Source organism: Garra rufa, chromosome 12 (assembly GCF_049309525.1).
Source record: "Garra rufa chromosome 12, GarRuf1.0, whole genome shotgun sequence".
Classification (NCBI taxonomy): domain Eukaryota; kingdom Metazoa; phylum Chordata; class Actinopteri; order Cypriniformes; family Cyprinidae; genus Garra; species Garra rufa.
Genome location: NC_133372.1, coordinates 10,591,085 through 10,618,508, shown reverse-complemented (window position 1 = coordinate 10,618,508; position 27,424 = coordinate 10,591,085). Strand labels below are relative to the sequence as shown.

The following is a 27,424-nucleotide window of genomic DNA, read 5'->3' as shown; positions in this document are numbered from 1 at the left end:
CTTTCTCCGCGCCGCTTCCGATCCCAAAATGCACCACGCAACTGTTTACGTGCAACTTCCATGTGAATGAATTGAAAACGCTCGCTTCGCCCCGCTCGCTACGTGCCAGTGTGAACGCACCGTTAGTTTTTTTGCTGTTAAGTAAACTGTCATATTAGCAGAAACCCTAAATAATACAGCTCCGGGTTACTCACGATAGACACCAAAGGTTTCTCTATTTCTTGCAGTCTCCGGACTTTTTAAGCAACGGTAAACTTTCATCACCACAACAGAAGGCCCGCCTCTCCATTCATTCGATTGGACAATGGAAAAGAACGCGAATGACGTTGGGCGTTTTTCCGCTCAGAGTTGATTTTTTTTCAACTTCAGGCGCTCAGAGCGCTCCTGCAAAAACGCGAGCCGCAGCAGGCGGCGAAAACGCGAGGCGCCCGGTGCGCATAAGCGGCGCGCAGAATGCTCACTGCCAACAGAAAACCATTCAAAAGAGGCGCCTCCAACTGCTAAAACGCGTTCGGTGTGATCGCGGCCTAACGGTGCGTTCACACTACAGCGTTAAATATGCGCTCACTGCCGCTGGCAACGCTACAACGCCACTGCTTTGGGGTGTGTCAAATTTAGGGCAGAGCACGCCTCTGAAAAACAATGTTCACACCCTATTTACGTTCCATTGTCTTCTTTTAACGGCGGTTCGAAAACTAAACTGTAGCATATAATGAAAACATGCAAAGTACATTTACTTTTGCTTGACTTTTTCAATAATATGTGATTTCAGCTCAGTAATCCACCAGTTTCAGAAACACGCGTCATAATCTTGCCTTGCCTACTCTTCACAGCGATTGGTTGTCGCCGGCGTTTTGCGCTCGAAATTTGCATAAAGTTGAGGAATGCCCAACCTTTTGACGCTCTCAGCCGCTCTCAACGCTTTCTCCGCAACGCTTCCAATCCCAAAATGCACCACGCGACCGTTTACGCTCAACTTCCATATGAATTAATTGAAAACGCTCGCTTCGCCCCGCTCGCTATGTGCCAGTGTGAACGCACCGTAAGTCTGCTATTGATTCACAAACTATGCGCGCTCTCGGGGCTCTGATCCCTATCGTATTTTTGCGTGAAATTACAAACATTTGCCTAGTTGTCCAAATTAATGTGAGTGTTTTATAATAGATGCTCACCCATAGAAGAGGAGTAAGGCTCGGTGTTTATGAGCATCAGGCGCGCACTGACAGAGTTCACTGATCCCGTCTGGGTCGAACCTTCACATTGATGTGTTTCAACAGATTTAGAATGTATTTGCTGTAGTTTGAATTCGTGTATTATTTTTTAATGGATACAAACAGTAGCTATTCAGTCAGTCAAGTTCAAAGGGATAGGTTTAGTGGTCTTTCGGTATCTCCCTGTTGTAGAGCAGGTTCACTTATTTAAGAAAAAGTACTCTTAAGTTCTCTCTTAAGTAAAGAATGTCTGAAGTAAAATAATTTTAAAAGTTAGAATTGAGCAGAGGTTTTCTTTAAAGATTATAAGGTATATTTGAAGTTTTAATTTAAATTTTATTTGAATTTTGAGGTTTTTTTTATAACATGCAGTAGAAGAATAATTAAGGCAAAACAAATGTTTTGGTTAATAAAAAAGTTTTAAAAATAAATTATTTTTTTCTTTACTGTGGAAGTACAGTATAAGATGACATGTCAGGCATAGGGGGGCCTTGCAAAATTGTCCGGAGAAGGAGGGGGGCCCCGGAGTAAAAAAGGTTGGGAACCCCTGGTTTAGTGTATCATGTTACAAAAAGCTTTTTATTTCACATAAATGCAGATCTTTGGACATTTCTATTCATAAAAAATCCTAAAAGATTTTGACATTTTGGATCAAATAAATGCAGGCTTGGTGAACAGAAGAGACTTCTTTAAAAAACATTAAAAATCTTACTGTTCAAACATTTTTGACTACCTTCAAGGCATTTTAAACATTTAGTCTTGTGGAAACACATATATGCACTCAACTGAACTCAATAAAATTGCTGAGGCACTACAAAGCACTTGCTAATCACACACAGAAGTATTAGCACAAAATTTTCCCATTACACAGCATCAAAGAGCAGATTAGTAAAGGTTGTCTGACTGAACAATCACAAGACTTGGAATTTACTCCTGCTTACTACTAATGACTTTTGCACTATTGAGTGTTGATCCAGAAAGGCATTTTTATTTGTACTTAACTTTACATTACCGTTAAGACCACTTACTATCTTATACGTGCTAAAGTTTCTCTGTGACCAGAATATCACAAGACTGAACAAAGTTTTACAGTGGCAATCATTATTTGTATTTATTACACGCCTCTTTGGAATGCTTGATTCTGATTGGTCAGTTGAGACATTTGCAGGTTCGTTCTTTTCAAATAATCACCGCTCCAAAGTAATAACGCATAGCCGGTACTACTTGTATGTTTAAAATCCCTCCGTGCCAACAAAGATTACCGTTTGGCGCCATCTTGTGACAAACACTGGAAAACCACAATTAACAATGGAAAATTTCGACATTAATCTATTTAAATGGTCTTACTAAAGTACATAGTTTGAATGTTAGTCACGTGGTACTATATCGGTCCGCGGAAGGATAAAAATGTTAATCTAAAACAAATATGCCAATAAAAGGTTTCAAATTCATATTCATGTCCAGTTTTCTTCCTTATGTGGCAAGTAGCCGTGTAATAAGCGGAATAATGTACAGGCAGCCTGTAGTTATCGCGAAATAAGCCCCTTCAGTGTGATACAAGACCCTCCGCTTCGCGTCGGGTCCTGATCACACTGTCGGGGCTTATTTCTGTGATAAGTACCGGCTGCCTGTACATTATCCCTTACATAAATGAATGTCATTGACATTTAACCTTGATTTAAAAGTCAAGAAGTTAATGCTCATTCAAGTGGATAAAGATGGAAATATATATAACCTAACAAATTGTAGTTGAACGAGTTTTTAAGTGAGGATCTACTTGTTTAGACTTCAAACATGTGGTTTGTTAATAAGGGTAAAGTCTATTTGAAAATTTGCTTCTATGTATTCACAGATGTGAGCTCCAGGGCGTCAGCGGCCATTCAGAACTTATGGACTTGCCGAGAGCACCCTTACCTCAGCCAGATCTTCTGGAATTTGCTGCTGGCTCTGATGTCTCTATAATAGTTAAACATGAGATTTAATTCATTTTGGGTAAATCTAACAAGCAGTCTTTGGTCTAATTAATCTATTATTTGTTCCAGAGTAAATAGTTTTGGCTGAGGGCAATCTCATCACGTTATATTTTATATAAATTTAATTCTGTATATTCAGAGCCCTGCCTATGTACTTTTGACTGAATTGCCTATAGCAACATTTATGATGGTTGTTGTTGTTCATTAAATATTAGTTTTCAATAAATGTATATAAATAATTTTAGTATTTAGTATTGGTAAACGGTGTATATTTGTGATGGTGATTTTAGTTACATTATTCTGTCATTAGATGGTGACAAGAGACTGTTTTCATGAATAAATCAGCAGTAAAGACTTTTATACTGAGAGAGACTAAAACAGGGTTGTAAACAAGGAAGTTCTATTTACTTCAACAACACATTGTAAGATGCAGCCAACAAATGCACTAAGCAGCGCTATCATCGGAAATCACTCTTAACAAAAGAAAGGATAGTATGACAAAGATATTGCTTTCCTTAGTGCACATTCAAACTAATGTTTTATTGTGAATATGAGACTGACCTGAAGAATGAATACTGTATCAGATGCAGGTATTCACACTCATTCAGTCCATCTCTCTCTCATAATACTCTACGTAATAAAGTGAGCTTTTAATTCAGCAATATTTTAAGCTCAACGTTCCTCCATTACTAGTTCTGAAGTGACATTTTTGTTTTAGTAACGGGGGTTTTGGCTTAACTGTTAAACTGTCAATTTGAGATTTTAATCTGTGGCAGAAAGAAGTAGTTCTGCGCAAAAGAGGGTTTTTAAAGACTCTTCGTTGTTTTTTCTTGCCGTCAAACTATTGTATAAACGCAATATCATATGGCTGTATATTGGCACGCTGAGATTACCTACAGCACTCTGCCTTGTGTCTACGGCAAAATCACAGCCCTGCCGATCAGTGGTGGAGGTAACGAATTACAACTACTCACGTTACTGTAATTAAGTAACTTTTTGGGGTATTTGTACTTTCATGAGTATAATTTTAAGTCTGTAATTTTACTTGTACTTGAGTACAAATTAAGCTAAGTAATTTACTTCGTTATTTTTAAAATCACAATTCATTATGGAGTACTGTAATTTGAATTAATATTTCAACCACTGACCGGCATTTCGGTAACCAATAAAAATATCTCAACTTAACGAACCAATGAAAAGCCTGGTACGTTATTTGAACCGAAAAACAAGTTCCAGCTACTGCAGATTTACGTGAGATGACCGTCATTTTACAGTCAAGAAGTTATTGATTGACACATGGATTATGTATTATTTATTATTATTTGTTTTTCTAATTAAATCGTCTCGTTCAGTTTCTGCTGAAACTGAACAAAAGGTTCATAAGGTAAACTGTGATATGATATGTTAGTATGCAAGGTCCGTGTTGCCGAGCTGTTTGTTATCCCACGGCACTGGGATAAGTTAATACTGTTTACAAAGTTACAAAAGTGTTTTTATTATAAAACACACAATGGTAAAAAGACTTACAACTTAATTTTTGTGACGTTGTTTTAATTATTTTATTGTATGTATGTTTAGGGGTGTTGTTCTGTGATTCGCACATAAACCACACTTGACAGTTCAGTTAATGCCGTTTACAAAGTTTCAAAAGTGTTTATAGTATCTTTAAATGTGTTTTGTAAAATGTGTTTTATAGTCTGGATCTTGTCTGATTTAGCAATTATGGATAATTCAATAAATACCACCAGCTAAAAAGTAATTAGTACTCTGAGTAGTTTTTATGAAGAGTAATTTGTACTTTTACTTAAGTACTTTTTCACACCACTTTTACTTGTAATTGAGTATAATTTCAGCAATATAACAGTACTTGTAATTGAGTATAAATTTGCAGTACTCTTTCCACCACTGCTGCCAATATACAGACATATTGCATACCTACTATATATATAAAATTCAAAATGAAAACAAAAAGGCAGCACAGTTGATCTGCTTATGTTGAAATACCTACTTCAGGACAACTGACTTCATACAATGAGAAAAAAACACAATGAGACCAACTAGTAATGGCAAAAAAGCACAAGAAGTTACATTTGAGAAAAGACCCAGCAATTAGTCTTACATTTTTTTTAATCTAATGAAGTTCAGACACTTTTGTGTTGCATAAGTGTCCAAATTTCCTGGCAAGTGTATGTATACAGTAAAATACATATAGGCAGGATAATAGGAGGGACTATTTATTATTTGTAGAAAAGCAACACCAACACGAGAATTTTAAAAATCATTAAATATTAAGTATTAAAATATCTTATTGTGAACACAATTTTTTCTTAATGAAACTTGCTCTGTGTCCTGTTCAAACTGTTATGAATGAAACTAACCTTATATTCTTTGGATCCATCTTTACTATTTGGTGAGTAAGGACAAACGCACGGGTCCGGCCCACAGCGGCACACAGGTTTGCAGTCTTCCATGCAAAGTTGCTCCCCATTGACTGACCCATTATCAGGCGACTTTGAGATAAACTTGGCAAGATTACTGAAAGGACTGAGTTTACTCATTGTGCCGGTGTCCCAGCAGACCTAAGTCTAGAGTTTAGATTACTCTTCCTTAACCAACTGTCGAAAACCGAAATTCGCTAGTCTGTGGCATATCGGTGCTGTTGAGTGAAACGATTGTCCCGTGGCGTGACGGTCCCAGCGCATTTAAATCTCCGCAGGTTTTTGCGCTCCGCGTGTCATCGCTCATCTGCCGCTGTGGATTTTGCACTCGTCACCGCCTGGCAAACTTTTTCGCGTCACATTTTCTGTCAATGATTAAACTGAATGATGTTACCGAGCGCAAAATGTAAATAAATAAAGGTTATAAATCAGTTCCGTGCAAAGAACACTGTTATGACTCTTCTGTGTTTCCAGTGTTAATTCTTCTTAGTCAGGCTTCTACACTAGAAAAAAACGACATACACTGAAGGGACCTCCCAATGAGCCAAACGAGGACAACCACTTGATATGGCAAGCCATTCAGGAAAAAAATTCATGTGTATTGTGTGAATATGGATTGGTTCACTGGTTGAATGTATGGTTTAATCACAAACGCATTTGTTCATAATACATTGGTATAACCAGACATGTATTGGTTTAGATACATCGGTCTGATCACATGCAAATGGATTTACTCCTGTATACGTTGGTTCGTTCAAGTAATCATTGGGCTTCTCAATAATGCATTGGTATCGTCAACTATGTATTGGTTGAGATAAATCGGTTTCCTCAATTATACATTGGTTTGTAAGTATATTGTTTTCTTCAGGTATATTATGGTTTAGATACATTGGTTAGCTCAAGTATACATTGTTTTTTTTTTATCTGTAGATTGGTTTAGATACATTGGTTTACTTAAGCTTATATTGTTTTTTTCAATTACATATTGGCTTAGATATATCGGTTTCCTCAACTGTGTATTGGTTATTATATATTGGTTTATTTAAGGATACATTGGTCTGTATATATTGGGTTCTTCAGGAACATAATGGTTTGTATATATATATATATATATATATATATATATATATATATATATATATATATATATATATATATACATACATATATATATATATATATATATATTGCTTTATTCAAGTATATATTGGTCTGTATATATTGGTTTCTTCAGGAATATATTGGTTTGTGTATTTATATATTGGTTTATTCAAGTATATATTGGTTTAGATATACTGGTTTCCTCAACTATGTATTAGTTAGTATATATTGGTTTGTTCAAGTATATATTGGTCTAGATACATTGGTTTTCTCAACTATGTATTGGTTAGTATATATGGGTTTATTCAAGTATATATTGGTTTAGATACATCGGTTTACCAGTGTTTCTCAACTCCAGTCCTCGGGACCCACTGCTCTGCACATTTTGTATGTCTTCCTCATTTAAGGCACCTGATTTTGATCATCAGCTCATTAGTAGAAAGATTCATGAACTGAACTGAGTGTGTCAGACTCAGAAACATACAAAATGTGCAGAGCAGTGGGTCCCGAGGACTGGAGTTGAGAAACACTGGTTTAGACTAATCTAAAGCTGAACAAACCAATGTATACTTGAGCTAACCAATGTATCTAAATCATAATATACCTGAAGAAAACAATATACTTACAAACCAATGTATACTTGAGGAAACCAATTTATCTCAACCAATACATAGTTGAGGAAACCATTGCATTATTGAGAAGCCCAATGTTTACTTGAACGAACCAACGTATACAGGAGCAAACCCATGTGCATGTGATCAGACCGATGTATCTAAACCAACACATGTCTGGTTATACCAATGTATTATGAACAAATGCATTTGTGATTAAACCATACATTCAACCAGTGAACCAATCCATATTCACACAATACACATGAATTTTTTCCTGAACGGCTTGCCATAATTTGAAACTCAATGGACTGATTAAACTCTAAAAATGTAAGACTTCTGTAAAGGGTGGGATCAGATTTACCTTATTATAAAAATAATCTCATTTCCTAACAAACAATTCCCCTGTGGCACAACCCAGATAGCATACTGATATGTTGATGGTAAAGAGGTAATAGTGATAATCTGTATCAATATAAAAATAGTTTTTTATAATATCATATAGGAGTAACATTGAAGTGCATACTAAATTAAGTATACAAGTCAAACGAATCTGCATTGTGATTAGATCAGATAGTGTGTTATATGTTGTCATTCCCAACAAATCTATTTCCTACGATTTTTTTTAATACATGAACATGAGCTTTTTCAGTTGCCAACTTAACAGTGTTTTGGGCCTTGGCCTTTTTACCAGCAAAGAGGGCTTTTATCCTTTCACTATTCACTGAATTAATATATTATAATTGACAGTTTTAAAAAAAACTGAGATTCATAAACATTATTTTGAGTCAAATGTACTAATATTTTACGGACACAAATCTGCATCATGACTGTTAAAAGTTAGATAAAATCACCTCAAAATTATCCTTTAGAAATAGTGCATAGCCTACTGTAGAGACAAACTGGTGTTTGGTAAGTGTTTTGGTGGTTTTTGTTGCTATTTCGTGATTTAAGGAAAAAACAAGATCAGGTTGTAGCCTAATGCTGTTGTTAAACAGCGAATCAGTAGCAACGAGTGCAACACCTTACTGAAATACTGAGTAAAATAAACGCCAACCAGCGGTGAACAAGTCAAAAACAATTGAGGCATGATACAGATGTAGTATTTTAGTCTTCCACTAGGGCGCATGCGTGCAAAGCTCAAGAGTTGCACATGATTTATAGCATTGAGGTAAATAAAGGTCTGTACATAATTCATTGCTCTTTAGCGAACTATGTAAAGTAGATATACCACATGGTAGGCTATATGAACATGGTAATCTACAGAGTTGGGGGCTATTATATCAAATTACCATGGTATTATAATCTGATACCATAGTGTTACAAAACGTACTACCACTGTACATTTTGTAAATGTTTTCAGTGACTGTTATAGTTAAACAAGAATGTAATAACTGACACAAAAACACATTTGTGAAACCTACATAGTCTATCAGTCTTAAGATAAGGTTGTTCTTTTTAAATCTAAGAAATGCAGTATTTTGCACTGACTTTTCTGCCATCTCTTACCTTCCCCATACTGTACACCAAGAGGATCTTCATATCGCCTTCAGAGAAGCACACGTTCACGTTGTTGCTTTGTTTCGATCAGATAATCTGACTTTTCACATCAGTCACATGACAGTCATGAACTTTCAATTGTCTTTAATTACCAATGACATCAGCATCCACAGAAACCTCTTAAAAAATGCAAATGCAACCGGTGCGAACATAGCCTACTGTTTTTTTTTATCTAACTTAATGGAATATAACTATGCAGTCATTGAAAAAGTCTGGCCAGACTAAATTTAATGATTTGTTGATATAGGGGAGACCAGGGAGTGTGACAAGTCAGAAAGGAGCTGTGGTGATGTCCTCAATATCATACACTCCAATCACATTTTTACTGTTACAGGAAAAGTGGCATATGAATGTGAGCAACATTGTAGATTTTATGACCAAAAAACTGATTTTCATATTTTTTTTTTCATTAAGATTATTTTTATCAATCATTGTGTTGTAGATACAATTATTTTACTTACATAACCTAAAGTAGCTTTTTCATGCTAAAACAGTCTGATATGTTATGCCTGTTTGGGGTGGGGATAGTTGTAACAGTTAATTAAAAATGTTACAAACAACTCCTTATGATGATTCCAATAAGTCCAGTTATCCAATCACATCCTTTATTTAGGCAAAGTAATGTGAGGTTTTTGTTGCACATTAAGGGATTTATGTCAAATGTGTTTCCATCATAGTTTATGCTCATCTTCTTATTGGATAAAAACACTATCCTCCTTATATGAGCACATACAATTTATTTTTTTGTGCACACGTTTAGCATTTATACGCATCTTGACATTCCAAAATTCACAAAAACATAGGAGGATGGCAGCACAGCTAGTGACAGAATACAGTACACACAAACCCCCACGCAAACACAAACAAAGCAATTGTTTTTGTGCTAAATTTAAAGTCCTAAAATGAATACAATGTTTTTGTCACTTTAAATGGTTCCCTTTATTCAAAAAAACTGATTATTCTTTGTTCTTCAATCAAGTTTTTGCATAAATTTGCATAAAGTGTGGGTCTTATTTCAGCAAATTACTTCACACTGTTACATCTATCCCTAGACTGTGTTACAACTAGGTTGTAACAACAGAACTTTTTGTATTTGACATTAACTCACATACTCTGATTATGCAGTACATGTCCAAGTGAGTTTTAATTGTAGTAGATAAATGTGGCTACCATATATCAAAGTTTGAAAGATCTAGCACAAACAACCACTAAGTTACTGATGCTCAAACAAAAAGTGTTACTTTCATACCTGGCCTCCCCATCAGCCCTGAATATAAGCAGCTAATGCACTAATTTACTTTGTCTGTATTTGTTTTTCATTTATACGCCATGTTGTGATTTAGAGTGATTTGTTTGTGAGTTCATTTACCAAATCCCATCCATCTGAACAGACCATTGGGAGTTGACTTTAGAATCGACCCTCGTTGTCAACTCCGAAATCGCTGATGTTTTCACTGATTCTCAAATCCCTGCAGTATATCAGCAAAAAGTGAACGAAATTAAGCAAGGAAATGTATGCAGTACAGTCAGTTTGCGGTTCGTAGCCTATGTGTTGCAGAAACAGCACAGGCTCAGTGTAAATAAGATGCGTTTGAAGTGCACTATGGTCCGCGGCTGTTTACTACCATTATTTTGATTTCAAATTCAAATGTTGTTACTGTCTCTTAGCATAGTGATTATCTTTTTACACAGTAAGACTACCATTCATAGACATATTGGTTTAAGCGCAATATTATTAAATGCATTTTACTTCTGTATAGATTTATATTAGCAATATCACATGAGTAGAGTTGAGACATATTGGCACGGTTGTAATTCACCATAGTCTAGGAGTGTGATATTGTGTTTATACAACACTCGGCACGAGTGTGTAAATACGTAAACAAAATAACCACAGTGTCTTTTAAAGCTCTCTTTTGTGCGAACTACTTCCTTCTGCCACAGATTCAAATCAAAGTTTGACGGTAGATCCGCTGAGCATAAGCTTCCGTTGCTAATTCCAAAACGTCACTTTTAAACTAGTAACGAACGAACATTTAATTGAAAACCTGCAGTTGTATGTAAGGAATAATTGACTACGAGCTGATGAATTCTTAGAAAATAATGCACACCCGAGGTGGTGGGTCTAAGCGGAGTGGTCGTTACACCTGTGGTGTGCATTATTTTCGTAGAATTCAACGGACCAAAGTCAATTATTCTGCTTATACTATGGTTACCACATCTCAAGACATCGATCAGATTATATATTTCAAGACATTTGTCCGGTTTTTGTCCTTAGATTGCTATTGTGACCCAATATTTCCCCTTTCTTTTTTATCTTTTTAAGAAGAGAACAACAAAATATTCCTCACTATCACAGGCTGGTGATACACAGGGCTACTTTTTGAGCGATGTTGCTTGGGCACTTTCCCATTAAAAATGGGTAACAAATTTCTATCTGGATACTTTAGATCAGTAGTGGGCCCTGTGATCACCTGGTTGCCTGTTGACAGCAACATTGCCCAAAGTTGCCCAGCAACATTGCTCAAACAGTTGGCAAGTTTATCATCAGCTTAAGTGTGTAAGGTTTCTGTGTGTGACAAATTTTTAGGATGACGAATATGAAAAAATGCATACGGAAACTTTGGACACAGCAGTGCAAGTGCGCCAATGAATGTTAAACTTTAATAAAATATTGTCCGAAACTTTTAAACATGAAAAATTCTGCAGTTGTAAATGCCTCAAAGCATGTCGATTTTTCTCAAAGGAATTCTTTTACTCTATTCCGTGACTTTCTCTTTCCCTTTTCTATGTTTGGGTGAGTTAAAAAAATATATATATAGCAATTTGTATATTAGAAGTATTTTCATTGATAGACTTCATCCGAATTGACACAGTCATAATTTTAAAAGATTTTGATCTGGAGGAGTTGAAAGAGATAACAGTGAGTTTCCTCACTTTTCCGTCGAATATCCTTCAAAAGAATTCCTTTAGTCCAAATTTAATTTTGAGGAAAACTCTTGTCAGTTTTGTGAAAAAAAGTGACATTAAAACCACTGAGCACATTTTCATTGACTGTAATCACCCAAAGCTGTTAATTGTCCTGCATCAATGTTCATGCCAACCTTTTAGCTATAAAAGTTAAGTTTGGTGTATTAAAAAAATATTGTACACAACAATCTTCTTGGATTTGCTAAATTCTTTATTCATAAATGTAGGTTTTTGAAAACTTGAAATTATTGCTTCATCCCTGTGCACCTTCCCAAAAGCTATTACAGAAGCCAATTGTTTTAGATTTAGATTTTTGTAGATTTTATAACCCCTTTTTTTAGATTTATTTATTTTAATCATTTATTAATTTGCTTTTAATCTTTTGATTTGCTTTCAAATTCCACCCCTGCCATATGTTGTAATCCTTATGATGTCTTGTAATTTGATACTTGTTTTTACTGTTTATTTGAAGCTTTGTGAATTTCTTTAGTTTCAATTTTAAGAAAAATAGAGGGCAGGGTTTTGTTTTAGCACACCTCTCCACCAGTGAACTAACGGTTGGAGGGGGGGAATGTGGATATTCTGCCAAAAGCTGTCAAACATGTCATCAGAGAAGGAATGCCATTCCAGAGCAGAAGCAAATTCTTGATTACCACAACAACTTTTTTCAGTGTATTAACTTGCACGGATTAATTGTTCACCTCAAGACTAGCAATGTGCACTAACAAAGTAAATAGTGTAAATTTTGATTTTATGAGGACTCATCTCTAAATTGGACTAACTGGACAGCCACGCTATGTGTGTTGTTTTAATAAGGATTTAAGGCATTAAGTTGCAGGGAAATAAATTGTCTAATACGACTGCAATCTTGTGTTATTCCTGAGCTGTTTTGATGTAAAGTCAACAGAGCCTGAGTTGACTCCAAATAAAATTGGAACATCCCTAATAAATCTCTCTGTATAAAGAGACCAAACCTTCCTTGTAAGGTTTATTTATTCTACCCACATATAATACACAGGTCTTCACAATACAGTCTATAATATTAATAAATTAATGAACATGAAACTATTTCTGTCCAAATACAAGATAAATTGCAACAAAAAAAACTCTTAAATACTTTGGCATCTTCAAAAGAATACTACCAAAAAATGAAAATTCCCTCATCGTTTACTCACCATCGTACCACCCCAGATGTATATGACTTTCTTTCCTCAGATGAACACAAAGATTTTCAGAAAGATAATCAATTTCTGTGAGTCAATATAATGCAAATAGAAAGTATGGATGTGACAGTGTGGAAATGTTCACAGCGGTATATAAACTTGCTACGAAACCAGTATTACCAGTAACACTGAGGGGACGGGGCTCTGGATGCTTTCGCTTTAACTTTGAAAAAATAGCTGTCTGTTGCGGATACATCTGGGACTGGGTGGTGTATAGAATTTCCCCTTGCTAGAAATCATGTTCAATTACCCTCGGTAGAAATTGTGGCGGGTGGGTATAGCAAATAGAACTCACATTTTGGGGGCCCCCTCAGTAGAAATCGCTCTTGATTTCCCTCAGTAAAAATTGGCGTCCGGGTGAGGGTATAACATCCCCATCAGTAGAAATAGTGTTTGGTTACCCTCGGTAGAAATCGTGCTTTGGGGGCCCTTAGCAAGTCCCCCGCTTTCGGTTACCCTTGGTAGAAATTGCAGTCCAGGGGCAACTATAGTGATCCCCCTCAACAGAAATCATGTTTGGGGGCCCTCAGCAAGTGGCCCCTGCTTTTGGTTACCATTGGTAGAAATTGTCCTTAGTAAGTGGTTCTGGGGTGCCCCCCTTGGTAAAAAATGACAGTCCGGGGCAGGGAGGTATAGTGATCCCCCTTGGTAGAAATCACGTTTTGGGGCCCCCTCAGTAGAAATTGCATGTTTCTACGTTGTTTTCTACTGAGGGTAACCAAACAGCAAGTGGTCCCAGAAGGCCTCTATCAGTAGAAATCGCGGCCCCAGGGACGGAGTGGTATAGCGATCCCCCTCAGTAGAAATCGCGTTTTAGAAATCATATTTTGGGGGCCCTTAGCTAGTGGTCCCGGGGGAGGGGGATGTATAGCAATCCCCCTTAGTAGAAATCGCGCTTTGGGGGGCCCCCTCCGTAGAAATCGAGTTTGGTTACCCTCGGTAGAAATCGTGCTTTGGGGGTCCTCAGCAGGTGGCCCCTTGGTAGAAACCGTGGTCCAGGGCAGGAGGTATAGTTATTCCCCTCGGTAGAAATCGCCTTTTGGGATCCCTCAGTAGAAATCGTAGTCCAGGGACAGGTATAGCGATCCCTCTCTGTAGAAATCACGTTCAGTTACCCTCGGTAGAAATCGTACTTTGGGGGCCCTTAGCAAGTCCCCTGCTATCGGTTACCCTCTGTAGAAATCGCGTTTTAGAAATCGTATTTTGGGGGCCCTTAGGTAGTGGTCCCGGGGAGGGGGATGTATAGCAATCCCCCTCGGTAGAAATCGTGCTTTGGGGGTCCTCAGCAGGTGACCCCTTGGTAGAAATCGTGGTCCGGGGCAGGAGGTATAGTTATTCCCCTCAATAGAAATCGCCTTTTGGGATCCCTCAGTAGAAATCGTAGTCCAGGGACAGGTATAGCAATCCCTCTCGGTAGAAATCACGTTCAGTTGCCCTTGGTAGAAATCGTACTTTGGGGGCCCTTAGCAAGTCCCCTGCTATCGGTTACCCTCTGTAGAAATCGCGTTTTAGAAATCGTATTTTGGGGGTCCTTAGGTAGTGGTCCTGGGGAAAGGGGAAGTATAGCAATCCCCCTAAGTAGAAATTGCGCTTTGGGGGGCCCCCTGAATAGAAATCGTGTCTGTTACCCTAGGTAGAAATATTGGTCAAGGGGTGAGTATAGCTAGTGGTCCCATGGGGGCCCCCCACGGTACAAATCACAGTCCAGGGGCGGAATAGTATTGTGATAGTGCCATAGTAGAAATTGCGTTCTAAGTGCCCCCCTTAGTAGAAATAACATTTGGTTACCCTTGGTAGAAATCATGTTTTGGGAGCCCTTAACAAGTGAATCCTTGGTACAAACCACAGCCTGGGGGTGAGGGGGTATAGCGATCCCCCTTTGTAGAAATTGTGTTTTGGGGGTCCCCCTCAGTAGAAATCACATTTGGTTACCCTTGGTAGAAATCATGTTTTGGGAGCCCTTAACAAGTGGATCCTTGGTACAAACCACAGCCTGGGGGTGAGGGGGTATAGCGATCCCCCTAGGTATAAATTGTGTTTTGGGGGTGTCCCTCAGTAGAAATCACATTTGGTTACCCTTGGTAGAAATCATGTTTTGGGAGCCCTTAACAAGTGGATCCTTGGTACAAACCACAGCCTGGGGGCGAGGGGGTATAGCGATCCCCCTTGGTAGAAACTGTGTTTTGGGGGTCCCCCTCAGTAGAAATCACATTTGGTTACCCTTGGTAGAAATTGTTTATTGGGAGCCATTAGTAAGTGGATCCTTGGTACAAATCATAGTCCGGGGTCCAGGGGGTATAGCAATCTCCCTTGGTAAAAATTGTGTTATGTGTTTTCTACCGAGTGTAACAGAACAGTAAGTGGTCCCGGGGAGCCTCCATTGGTAGAAATCACGTTTTGGGGGCCCCCCTCTGTAGAAATCGCATTCCGTTACCCTCTGTACCCTCGTGTTTTGTGGACTCTCAGCAAATGGTCGATGGGGGCCTCCCTCAGTAGAAATCGCGGACCAGAGACAGGGTGGTATAGCGATTCCCCTTAGTAGAAATTGCTCTATTGTGTGGGTTGCGTGGTGCCAAAACACACTACTGAGCATAAACTATGTAACGTTTATTAACAAAAACGAATAAGACGAGGCATAGCATACCCTGCACCACATGCTGTATTATATATTGACTAATAAATAACATAAAGTTTAGCAAACATTGTGGAATCAAATAAATAAAAAATAAAAATAAAAAAGCCTCTGTAGCATAATGTCAACAGCAAAGACAATAGCCTTTTCATAATAAAAACAAAAAGAAAATTAAAAGTACATTGGCTGTCGGTGACAGTGCTTGCATGTTTTTTTGCCATGAAAACCATCTTCTTTTACTTTACTTTTACACTTTGCTTGATAACCAAATTCTCCATCCGCTATCATTTCCTAGTAATTTTACCTGTGCACACCTTCACGCCTGTGTATACACCCGAAGCGCTCGCACTGAAACCACCTCTCTCAATCTCTTCACGTGATTAGTAAAATCTGACTCCTGCTGTGGCTCTGCAATGCACGCTGTATGGAGCAGAGCAGACACTTTCAGTTTACAGTACCACGGTGAGCAAGTTTTGTATTCAGTGTATAGTCAGTAATACAGACTACCTCAGCAAGCCTAATGGAAATTTTAAGATATTGATTCATCAACTGAGCTTGTGTGATCTAAGCATTGTGTTTGCATGATTTTTCAACTTTAAGGGACCTATCCACTTGCATTATATGGACCCAGAGAGATGGATTATTTTTCAATTTAAATCATTTTAAAGCATCTGCCTCCTCTTTTGGCTGTGAGCCGTAGGTAGTATCTTCTGCTGACTGTGCTGTGCTGCACAGGTGGACACATATTAAAATAAAAGACTTCATTTGCACCTACAAAAAGACGGTCTCTAAGGTCTGTTGATGTGAACCATAATTTAAAACCCTCTGGAGTCTCACAGATGGCTTACTACCTCGTCCCTTTCCTGCTTGTTTTGTGTGTTCCCAGAGTTTGACCTGTCTGTGTTGGAGAAGCTCCCAGACCGGCTGCCCTCTGCCCTCCTCTTTAATGAGTTCTCCACCTTCAGGGGAATCCCAGAGGAGCTGTACGCCAGTGGAGGGATGGTGTTGACCAGTATTAGCTGCAGAGGCCTCCTCTCCTCACGATAGCGACAGCGCATGTACCGGGCAAAGGCGGCACGGTAAGTCTTATTGAAAAGTGTGTAGATGAAAGGGTTGACCGCTGATGAGAGATAACCCACCCAAACAAACACATTCATCAGTCCCCCCATCAAATCTTCATCACACGCTGAACCGCATACCACCGCCATCACGTTTGTCACGAAAAACGGACACCACATGATCACAAAGAGAAGGAAGACCACGCCAAGCACTTTAGATGCCTTCTGCTCATTGCTGATAGATTGCACAGAGCGACGCCCGGATCCTCTGGAAGCCCCATCACGGCAGAGAGATGAACGCGAGAAAAGACGCTCTGAGGACAAAGAGCCTCGTGGGATGAGTCCAATAGTAGATGACCATTTTGGCCGCACGATAAGTTGGTCCAGGCACAGAGTCGCTTCACTTTGCAGAGCACTAATGGTAAGGATGTAGGTGACGACCATGATGATGAGCGGGATGAAGAACGCCACAAAGGAGCCAATCAAAACAAAATTGTTGTCCGTCAGTTGGCAGCTTTCATTCCGGAAGACTTTGGTGTGATCGTGCAGGCCGAGGACTGGGACAGGCATGGAGATAACTTGAGACAGATGGAGACAAAATGAGAGTGAGAAGACAGCTTGGAGCTATGGTTTGGCATACCAGTGCTAATAGATGCAGTCTCAGTTGTTTAGAATTTCAGAAAGCAATTTCCGCCTGCGTTTGGTGCGATCTAGAACTTACCCACAGAGATGGTCCAGGCTGCTATAATTTTGACACGGGCTCTGGTTAGAGAGTTTGAGCGGCTGTGGTGGATGGGGTTACGGATGGCGATGTATCGGTCTAGAGAGATGGTGCACAGGTGCATGATAGAGGCAGTGGAGAAGAGAACGTCCAGGTAAATCCAGATTGGGCATAAGGCCCAGGGAAGTGGCCAGGTGTAACCTAACATATGAAAGACACAAAAAGTGTTACATTTTGAACAAGACTGTAATTGTGCATCATGGGTTACAGTCATAAAGTGTATTACATATTTATAAATAAATACATGTATAGGCTACATTTAAAATACAGTTATGCAATATAAATCTTTCTGGGGTTATAGAATGAGGCATCCATGAAGCTATGTAAGCAAGAAAATCTGACTTTTTATACAAAATATGTACCGCTTTAAATTACTTTTTTTCCACATCAATCTACACTCCATCCACCATAATGGCAAAGCAAAAACAGAATTGTCACAACTTTGTTAATATATTAAAAATAAAACAGCCGAAATAAGTACATTGCATAAGTATTCATACCCTTAAGTTAGTACTTAGTTGAAGCACCTTTACAGCCTCAAATCTTTTTGGTATGGTGTGACATACCAAATACAGCTTTGCACATCAGAATTTGGTAATTACCTCCCATTCTTCTCCTCATCTCTTCACCTCTCAAGCTCTGCCAGGTTGGGTGGGCACATTTGGCCACAGACACGAATTTTCAGGTTTCTCCAAAAATATTTGATTAAGTTCAAGCCCCGGCTTTTACTGGGCCACTCAGGGACAGTCACAGATTTGTCTATAAGCCACTGTTGCTGTTTGTTTAGTTTCATTGTCCGGTTGGAAAGTGAATCTTCTGCCCAGTCTGAGGTTCTGAATTCTCTGGACTGGGTTTTCATTAAGACTATTTCAATATTTTGGTACATTAAACTTTTCTTCTACTCTGTCAAGTCCTTTAGTCCCTGCTGCTGTAAAACTGCATCACAGCATGAGGCTGCTACCAGCACACTTTACTTTTGGGATGGTACTCTGCAGGTGATGAGCAGTGCCTGGTTTCCCCCATACATGATACTTGGGAATTGAGGTTCATCACAGTCACCTGCTTCTCACAGTCTGAGGGTCCTTTACATGCTTTTTTTGCAAAGTCCAAGTGAGTTTTCATGTGTCTTCACTGAGGAGAGGACTGAGTTTGGACACACCACCATAAAGACCAGATTTGTGGAGTGTTGCAGTGAAGTTTGTCATTCCATAAGTTTCTCGTATCTCCACGTGTGATCAAGGAGCTCAGCTAAAGTTAATATTAGCTTCTTGGTCACCTCTCTAACCAAGGCCTTTCTCCATCAATTGCTCAGTTTGGCCAGGAGGCCAGTTCTAGGAAGAGTCCTTGTTGTTTTCAACTTCTTCTATTAAGGGTAATGAAGACTACATGCTTCTGTGAACCTTCAATGCAGCTCTTCCCCAGATGTGTGACTTGACAACATAATAATGTTTCTGAGCTCTACAGGCAGTTTCTTTGACCTTAGGGCTTGGTTTTGCTGTGATATGCACAAATCACTTATTCAATTGTATTTGCCAGGGTAACTTCACTCAAAGTGCAGTAACATCTACAAGCAATATGAATGTTCCTGAGCTACATTTCAACTGTCCTTTATAAGGGTTTGAATACTTATGCAATGGAATCATTTGAGTTTTTATTTTAAAAACGTATTATTATTTTTTTTGCTTTGCCATTATGGTGTATGGAGTGTAGATTGATGTGGGGGAAAAATAATATAAAGTAGTTTAACATAAGGCAGCAAAATGTGAAAATAATGAAGGGGTTTGAATACTTTTGCAAGACACTGTATGTTAATACAGCATATTTTAAAATGTAATTTATTCCTGTGATGGAAAAGCAGCCATTACTCCATTACTAATGGAAAAGTATTATATAACAATGTTAACTGGAATTTGTATTACACAGAAGCAAAAACTGTAATGTTTAAGAATTACTGACAAAAGAATGTTCTACACTCTTAACAATAAAGGTTCTTTATTGGCATTGATGGTTCCATGCAGAAACTTTAGCATTCCATTGCACAAAAGGTTCTTCAGATTATCAAACTGTTCTGCACACTTCACATAAGAATTGTTTACTAATGGAGAATCATTTTATATAGCGTTGCTGTGAAAACTCACTTTCGGAGTCTAATACATCATTGTTAATCTGAACTTTCAAATCTAAAAATCTTCTGCTTCTTTAAGTCTTTTTTACCACCAATAATAATTATCCTGAATAGTGTGGGTTCCAGTAGTCACTGGCAAAACAAAGTGTTGTATTTCGCAAGCTTCATCCTTTCATTTTGCTGACTCACAAAGAAAACATATATTTTCGAAGGCACTGTCTCTGTATTTGATTCCTTTGGGTCTGAGTTCAAAGGAATATGAAATGAGAGAGTAGAAGACTCTTGGGTGCAGATACAGACGGTTGTAGTCATCAGCAGCACAATCACACTCATTGGTGTGCTTCGAACTGTAAAGTCATAGAATTCTCACAACAGGTTCAGCTGAAATACAAAGAGCCTGGAGCATACCAGAGCACAACCATGTTTCATGTAGGCTATATAAATTCAATTACTCTTACTCGGTTATATAATACCATTACATCATAGATGTGGGAATTACATGTTTCAGGGGGCAAAAGATGATACCAGCTGTGCACTAGTTGCGGTCACTCAAAGTTCTGCGTTGTGTGTTTGCATGATTTAAAAACAATGTGTTAAGCTTTAGGTGGACTTTGTTTTGTCTATGTGTTCATGGACAATTCTGATCTCTAAATGACAAACTTCATCACTAAAGGAAGAAGAAAGAAGGAGAATAAATAATTTAGCTCTGTGTTATCGTAAATCTGCCCATACGTCATTTAGTGAAGGCCAGCTGTCATAACACCAAAACCACGTACGTCTGATAGAACAAGGAGGTGGCATGTTTTATTCTCCTTGGTCAAACTATTCAGGACATCAAACAGGAAGCATAACCGTTTTTTCTGCACAAACACACCAAAGCGCAGCATCGTTACGGCATAATTAATTCCTCATCAAAGCGCTGGAAGGAGTAGGAAGAGGGATTTCTCTCCCCATGCGTGAATACAAGCAGGCTAATTTAGGACACACCAGACGGCCCAACACACACTCATTATGCGCTGAAATAAATCACCTTGCAGCAAAATGTATGGAGGCCTAATTATTGTACTAAAGAGAAATGCATCATTTTCCAGAGATACAAATGTTACAAGAAGGTTTACAGTTTACACCGTTGACCGGGAAGAAATTCACTGGAGGCATCCGATGAGTGCTGATTCAGTAAAACAGCTCAAATAAAAAATTTGTGTGCACGACACTAGACACAAATTTACAGGATAGTTTAGGCTTCTAAACAACTTAATGTCTATAAACAGCATCTGTGGTGTGTTGTTTGCAACCACAGATGATAACACACTTTTTTCCTGTAGTAGTAAACAGCATGTCATAGATTTAAGGCAGTACATGATGATTTGTCCCTTGATTTGTAAAAATGACAAAAAATGTATTTATAGTAAAAGACTTACCATGGAAGGCAATGGTTCAAGGCTAATGTGCAGACTGTGTCTTCTGTACCAACTAAATAAATAAATAAAAGTGTACTATTTGAAATGCCTAGTTCGGCCATGAAACTCTAGATGGTGCTGGATGATGGGTTGTTGCGTACGCAACCAATGAGCTTGCTGCTTTCTAAATGGCTGGTAGCATTCACTTAGACATTTCACAGCATGCTTTCAGAGTTACTCTGAAACCCTTCACCTTCGCTAGCTCCACCTGTATAGATCTGCTACGGGTTATTTTATGCTTGTGCAGCAGCAGTATATCTTAAATACTCACAGCACCGTATCGCCATATGCTTTGATAGTAGCAAGTTTCTGTACTTGCTTGCAGCAGCAGCTGCAATAATCTACAATTGACCAAATATATTAACTTTGTCATATCCATTACTATGCTAAACTTTTCGAAGAGTTGTCATGACAGAAATAAAGTTATTGAAAGGCAGTTGTAAATGGGCCATTCTACAGAATTGGTGCTAACTGCTGTCCCACAACCAAAAAACACATTTAAGCATGTAAGTTTAAGTATTCAAATTCTAGATGTCTAATAAGATAATTTTAATATCTGTTATTTATTATCTAACCCACAATAGTATCTCAAATATCAGTAAGCTTAATATATATAAAATCATCATTTAGTGGGTACTTACAGTCGGGAGATGGCTGTCCTAAACCCTAACACCTATTGTCAACTTATGAATTTTTTTTTAAGTGAAGTTAAAAATATATATTTATTTTATATTTTCTTTGTAAATTATGAAACTTTACATAAAGTGTCTTGCATTTTCATGTCACTCACTACCGAAACAGTGTATGTTTTATGTAATGGAGGCCAGCTAGTAGGTGCTGTACAGTCGCTAGAGGTTGCAGCCTTTAGCCTCCTTGTTATTGGATGAGACTAATATTAACTATACCCCTACATTTATGATCAGGAAATATTCATGTGTCTTTATCTTATAGCTACAAGGTGTGAGTATAGGCCCCATCATTTTAATGTAAATGTGTTCAAAAATCTGTGTGTAATTTTAAAGAACTTCACTACTGACAGTGACATCTTTTTCATTTGGTAAAGTTTCCATACCATAACTGTCATAACCAAAACATGTAATTACTCAGATACCACACGTACGTTTGCAAGATAAACATCTTAAAGACATCTAATAGACGTCTATTTGATATCTGATAGGAAACGTCCAATAGACATATTGCAAATGAGCAAACTACTTCTTGCAGATGTAAATTCAGACGTCAGATAGACTTCCCCGAGATGTACGTGTGCTATCAGGGTATTGTTTTGGTAGTGAGTAAAGGAAACACATAATCCTTTATTTTGGGAAAAAAAAATAAAATAAATTTTACAGTTACGCAAAATTTTAGTATGTTTTAATAGTGTTTTAGCATGTGGGTTAAAATTCTGTAATGTGATGTGGTCGCTACCAAAACATTACTGTCACTACCAAAAATGTCCTGTCACGGCTGAAACATGGGATGTTTTGTGAGAAAATAAAGTATACTGAATTGTCAACTTATGATCAATGTTATGATAGTGTTTGGTTCAATATGTATTCAAACTAATGGATCTTTAAGTTTGAAATCAGTATGATCAACTTTTTGCCTTTTGGATTCAAAATATAACAAATCTTATAAATAACACTTGAAATATTGTTAAATTGTAATTGTTATTAATTTACCTCTGAAAACATTTGAATAAAATAGAAAAATATATATTTACAAGGAAGTTGTAATCAAAAGCTTAATAGGTCAATATAACCTCTCTTATTAAATTATATATTACTGTGTTTTGGTAGTGACAAATTTGGCAAATATTCAAATATTCCAAAACTTTCTGAAATGTGTCCCATGGATATTAAAAACAGGGTGATATTATACATTTCTTTATAAATAGATAACTTAATTTAACAGTGCATCTTTTTCTACTCAATACTATTATTTATTCATAAAATGATATGGTTTTTATTTGGTTAAAATTGTCATGATTAATCTCAACGCAAAAAGTTTATTAAAAAAAAATAAAGTTTACACATAAATTTGACAGCCCTAAAAAACATTGGCCCCTTAGCACCACCACACTTTTGATGTTTTCTCACTGTAAACAATGCCTCTCTAGTACCTTGTGCATATTTTATGTGTATGTTACATGTTTTAGTGGCTTAAAATGGCATTATGGGAATTGAAAGACTGGATTTAACTTTGCATTGCAAGATTAGGAAGCAATTTTATCACATTAGCATCAGTATTAAAGAGGGTTTTCACATTATGTAATCAATCCGGAAAGTCGGACATTGCAGTGGCACTGAATGTAAACAATGGCACTGAACTGAATGAAATTCGTACATGGGCTTGGCGAAAAAAAATGAAGTACTGAAAGTAATTTACTATGTCAGGATAAGAAACAGAAGGAAGAATTGACAGGTCATCAGTCCACGACAAAGGCGGCAGATCGTACAGATATTTACCACCTATTAGGGCTCAAAGATATGGACTGTCATATGCATGTTCCAAAATGTAATTTGTGTGGAAATATTACATTATTATTGTATTTAGTGTGTAAAAGGCCATTAACAGTCAGACATAAAGAGGAGAAAATACTCTAGCGGGCAAATCAATCTCACTGTTCACAATGCACAAAATATTGGAAGAAACTCCTAAATAATGAATTGGGGGTAGGAGTTTATATGAATGTATATCTGCGGGGAACTATCTGTTTTCAGAAAAGTTTGCTTTTTATCTAGTATCTGTATAATGCGTTATAAAGCAGTGTTAAATGTTAACTGCTGTCCAAAGGCAAAGCGCAGTAACTACACATTTGGTCAAAATTGAGTTAAGGCTTAAAATTACCTTTTTGACAACTGTTTTGTCTTGTGGCAAAGTCTCCTGGTTCAATTTTGTCCCGTTTTAGAGAAACAAGAGTGTCAAAATTGCATTTGCAAATGGCAAAATTGTAAAATTACCACGTTCTAGCTTTGTTTCACACAACAGGTTACTTGTTTGTTGTTCTTCTTTTGTTTAAATTGTGTGAATTTTTTTTTTTTCAGCTATTGTTTTAAAGCAACCTAGGTCTGTAATGAATTACTTTTTAAATAAAATGAGCAGAACACTCTCTGTTGTAAAAGGAGCAGATGACTCTTAATATTGAGGCTTACTACTGAGCAGTTGTAACATTCACAGCATGCAAACATCAATATTAAAGTTGTTAAAAAGAATCAATATGTAGTAAGAAACACAACAAGAAAGTTGAATGAACACATTTAGTTTGTAGATACTTTGCTTTTGCAAATGTGTTTTAGTTTTTTCAGGTAGTTTTTCCTAAGAAGGCATTACATGAATGCATTACCACTAATCTACCCACAACATGTTTGACTGGCTGGTGTAAAAACTTTTTTTTCTCAGTTTCAGTGTTGGTGTAGTTACTGCACTTAGCCTTTGTTGGGCAGCGTAGTGCAGCTTTGTTTACAGGAGTTACCAATGAAACACTATTGCTTTCTAGTGTTGAGCCCTGTATTAACTTTAGATTTGTTGAAATATACACCCTCTCTTGCTTACTAAGTCCTTCTCTATAAAATTTAGCAGCTTCCACACATTGTTTCTGTGGTTTAGACAACAGAAATGAGTACAACAACGTCTTCGGTAGTACATTGCAATGTACAATCCACTGCTGTTTACATCTAAGTATCGCCGCAATGGCCACGTATCCAGGTAACCGACCAGAACGTGCAAACCCTCTTAATAAAAAATGTATTTATTTTAACAGCGATTTTGGCTTAAATGCCTTGCCACATAACCTTCCAGTGTGCATTACTGTAAATGCATGATGAATACATATGTAAAAATGTAAAGAAACTCACCATAGAGGATTGTCACCATGGCTACTGGCATTACAAGGATACCCAGAAGCATGTCTGTAATGGCTAAAGACCTCAAGAAATAATTTGTTGCATTCTGTAACTTCCTCTCCAAGCTCACAGCCATGATGACCAGGATGTTACCCGTCACTGTGATGATTATGACCAGTGAAATCAAAAGTGCCACCCAGTTCTTCTGGACATACTCAGAGGTCAAAGAGTCTGTCCTGTTTCTGTCTTCACTACCATTGCAATCCATAGAGTTATTGAGAACCTTCTGCTCCATGAGCCAATGCTCAGTGCTTTTGTCTCTTGAAATCTCAGATGATATTCCAGACGACCTGAGTTCAGCAGTCGTCCCATTCAGGGCCATTAACAGATGTTTTTTTTTTAAGAGCGACATCGATTAATTTGTGGAACCCATAGTCCATAAGAAGCATTGCACTCCAAGTCTGCACAAGCCAAAACGTTCCAGTTTGAGATCGACAACATGTTCACAGTCACCTTCAAGAGCCTCCTGTTTTCCACACCCCTGGTTGTTGTAGACGGATGTTTAGAGCTCCTTGAGCAGATGGATTGTGATTCAGAGGAGGCAACTTTACAGCTGCATTTACAATGAGAAAGAATGAGAACACATGAGAGACTGGAAAACACTGATGCTTCATGCTCACAGCTGTCCTAGTTTAAACAAAACACCACATAAACACACAAAAACATGCTTCATTCCCATATTGCATGCAACCAAAATTTCAGACTAGTGGTTTCAGCAGCTAGACTCATTTAACAATGTAGAGTTTATGTTTTGTTTATATACATTACCGCTTAATCTGGAAGAGTTTTCCTGTTTCTAGTCACTGCGAACACCAGAGCTGGAGAATGAGCCACTGATGATGCGTGCCTCTCACATCAACCCAACATGTGGTCCTGTTCCATTCATCCTTTCTCTTCTCCTTTCAGCACTTCGCTCTCTTATCTCCCTCCCTCCCTCTCTCCCTCGCTCCCTCTCTCTCTCTCTTTGCAGATAGTTCTCTCCAGCTGTAACTAAAGCCAGACTGTTTGAGCTCCCTCCAGAAAGACTTGCCTCTGAGTGGTCCCTTTGGTGCTTGTCAGCTGCAACAAAGACATATGAACCTTTTTTATTCCCACACACAAACACAGATATTCAAATAAGCTCTTCAGGCAGGAAACTGAAGGGGGATCTGATGGAATGTCCCATTTAACCTTTTAAATGTGTTGTAATTCAAGGAAAACTGGAAATGGTACAAATGTAGAAGGATATTTAGAATAAATCAGGTGTTTACAGCAGTGTTGCCAGACGTACGATAATTATCGTATTTGTACCATAATTTTGACCTCTGTACGATGTACGATCAATAATACCACAATGTACGATAATTTCAGAATTTTGTGACACCATGGTTGTTGTAATTATAGAGCTTCTATTCTCAAAGATCTAGCTGTGTGGATCCTACGTCTACCTTCATGATTGTGAGGAGACGTGAACGTGGCGTTACGCATGTCTTTCATCCAATCTTCCGTCTTCTCAACCAATCATCATAGAGAATGGCTCTCTCTCACGAGCACAAGTTAATGTTCCTGTCGCACTTAGGTCAGTTGTTTCAAAACTGAGGTTGTTAGTTTAACATAAAGTATAGAAAATGAGTGCTGAAAGGAGAAATAGCTGTAACATCTAGATAAATATCTTTATTTTGAACGTTTGACTCAAATACGATAATTTTCTCCCAAATACGATAATTTTGAGCTTCTGGTACGATACTTGGACATTTCCAATCTGGCAACACTGGTTTACAGCAGCACTTTCCAGGTGGTGTTCTCCACAAGGGGCTGGTTAAACAAAACATACAAGTGTTTTACAACCATACTGATGGCAGGTGGACCATCAAAATGGGTAGTTCACACAAAAATGTAAATTCTATTATAATTTACGATATGATACTCTTATGTTGTGCCAAACTTGTATGTATTTCTTTCATAGGTGGGAAAAAAAATGAAAAAGGTCTCTTTTTTTAAAAAGTCAATGTGGTTTGGACCCCAGAACTCCTCAAAATGTCTTTTTCTATGTGTGTTTTCACAGAAGAAAGAAACTCAATATAAAATGGCACTGAGCATAAACAATGCCACTGAACTTAACAAAACTTGCATATTTAGCTGATTATTACTGCTGAAAATGGTCAACTATTGTCATTTTTTGGGCTGTACTTATCGGTCAGATGGAGAAAACAATTGAAATACTATAGACTGCCAAAAGTTATGACAAATCAAAGAGAAGAGTGCGAAAAAATGTCTGAGGAACAAAAGGTTCGTTTGTGGTTGGCAAACTGAAACAGGATTTCAAGGGCAAGAATCTTGACAACATTTGTGTTTGTTCTCATCATTTCCGGTCAGGTAGGGCAAATAGTAGGCTAC

General features: G+C 37.8%; 2 protein-coding genes across 2 annotated transcripts in view; both read right to left on the bottom strand.

Moving 5' to 3' along the window:
* The window catches only part of atp7b (ATPase copper transporting beta), a 30,175-nt gene extending 24,246 nt beyond the window's left edge, over positions 1-5,929 (bottom strand). The window contains exon 1 of the mRNA XM_073851189.1: positions 5,563-5,929. Coding sequence (XP_073707290.1) covers positions 5,563-5,742 — 180 coding nt within the window. The 5' untranslated portion in view covers positions 5,743-5,929. The remainder of the gene's footprint in view (positions 1-5,562) is intronic.
* Positions 5,930-15,888: 9,959 nt separating this feature from the next.
* Positions 15,889-25,370, bottom strand: htr2ab (5-hydroxytryptamine (serotonin) receptor 2A, genome duplicate b). Its single transcript, XM_073852455.1, has 3 exons — positions 25,001-25,370; positions 17,499-17,699; positions 15,889-17,355 (listed from the first exon to the last, which is right to left on the bottom strand). The coding sequence occupies exons 1-3, from the start codon at positions 25,368-25,370 to the stop codon at positions 16,553-16,555; spliced, it is 1,374 nt and encodes a 457-aa protein (XP_073708556.1). The 3' UTR covers positions 15,889-16,552.
* Between the last annotated feature and the right edge of the window lie 2,054 nt (positions 25,371-27,424).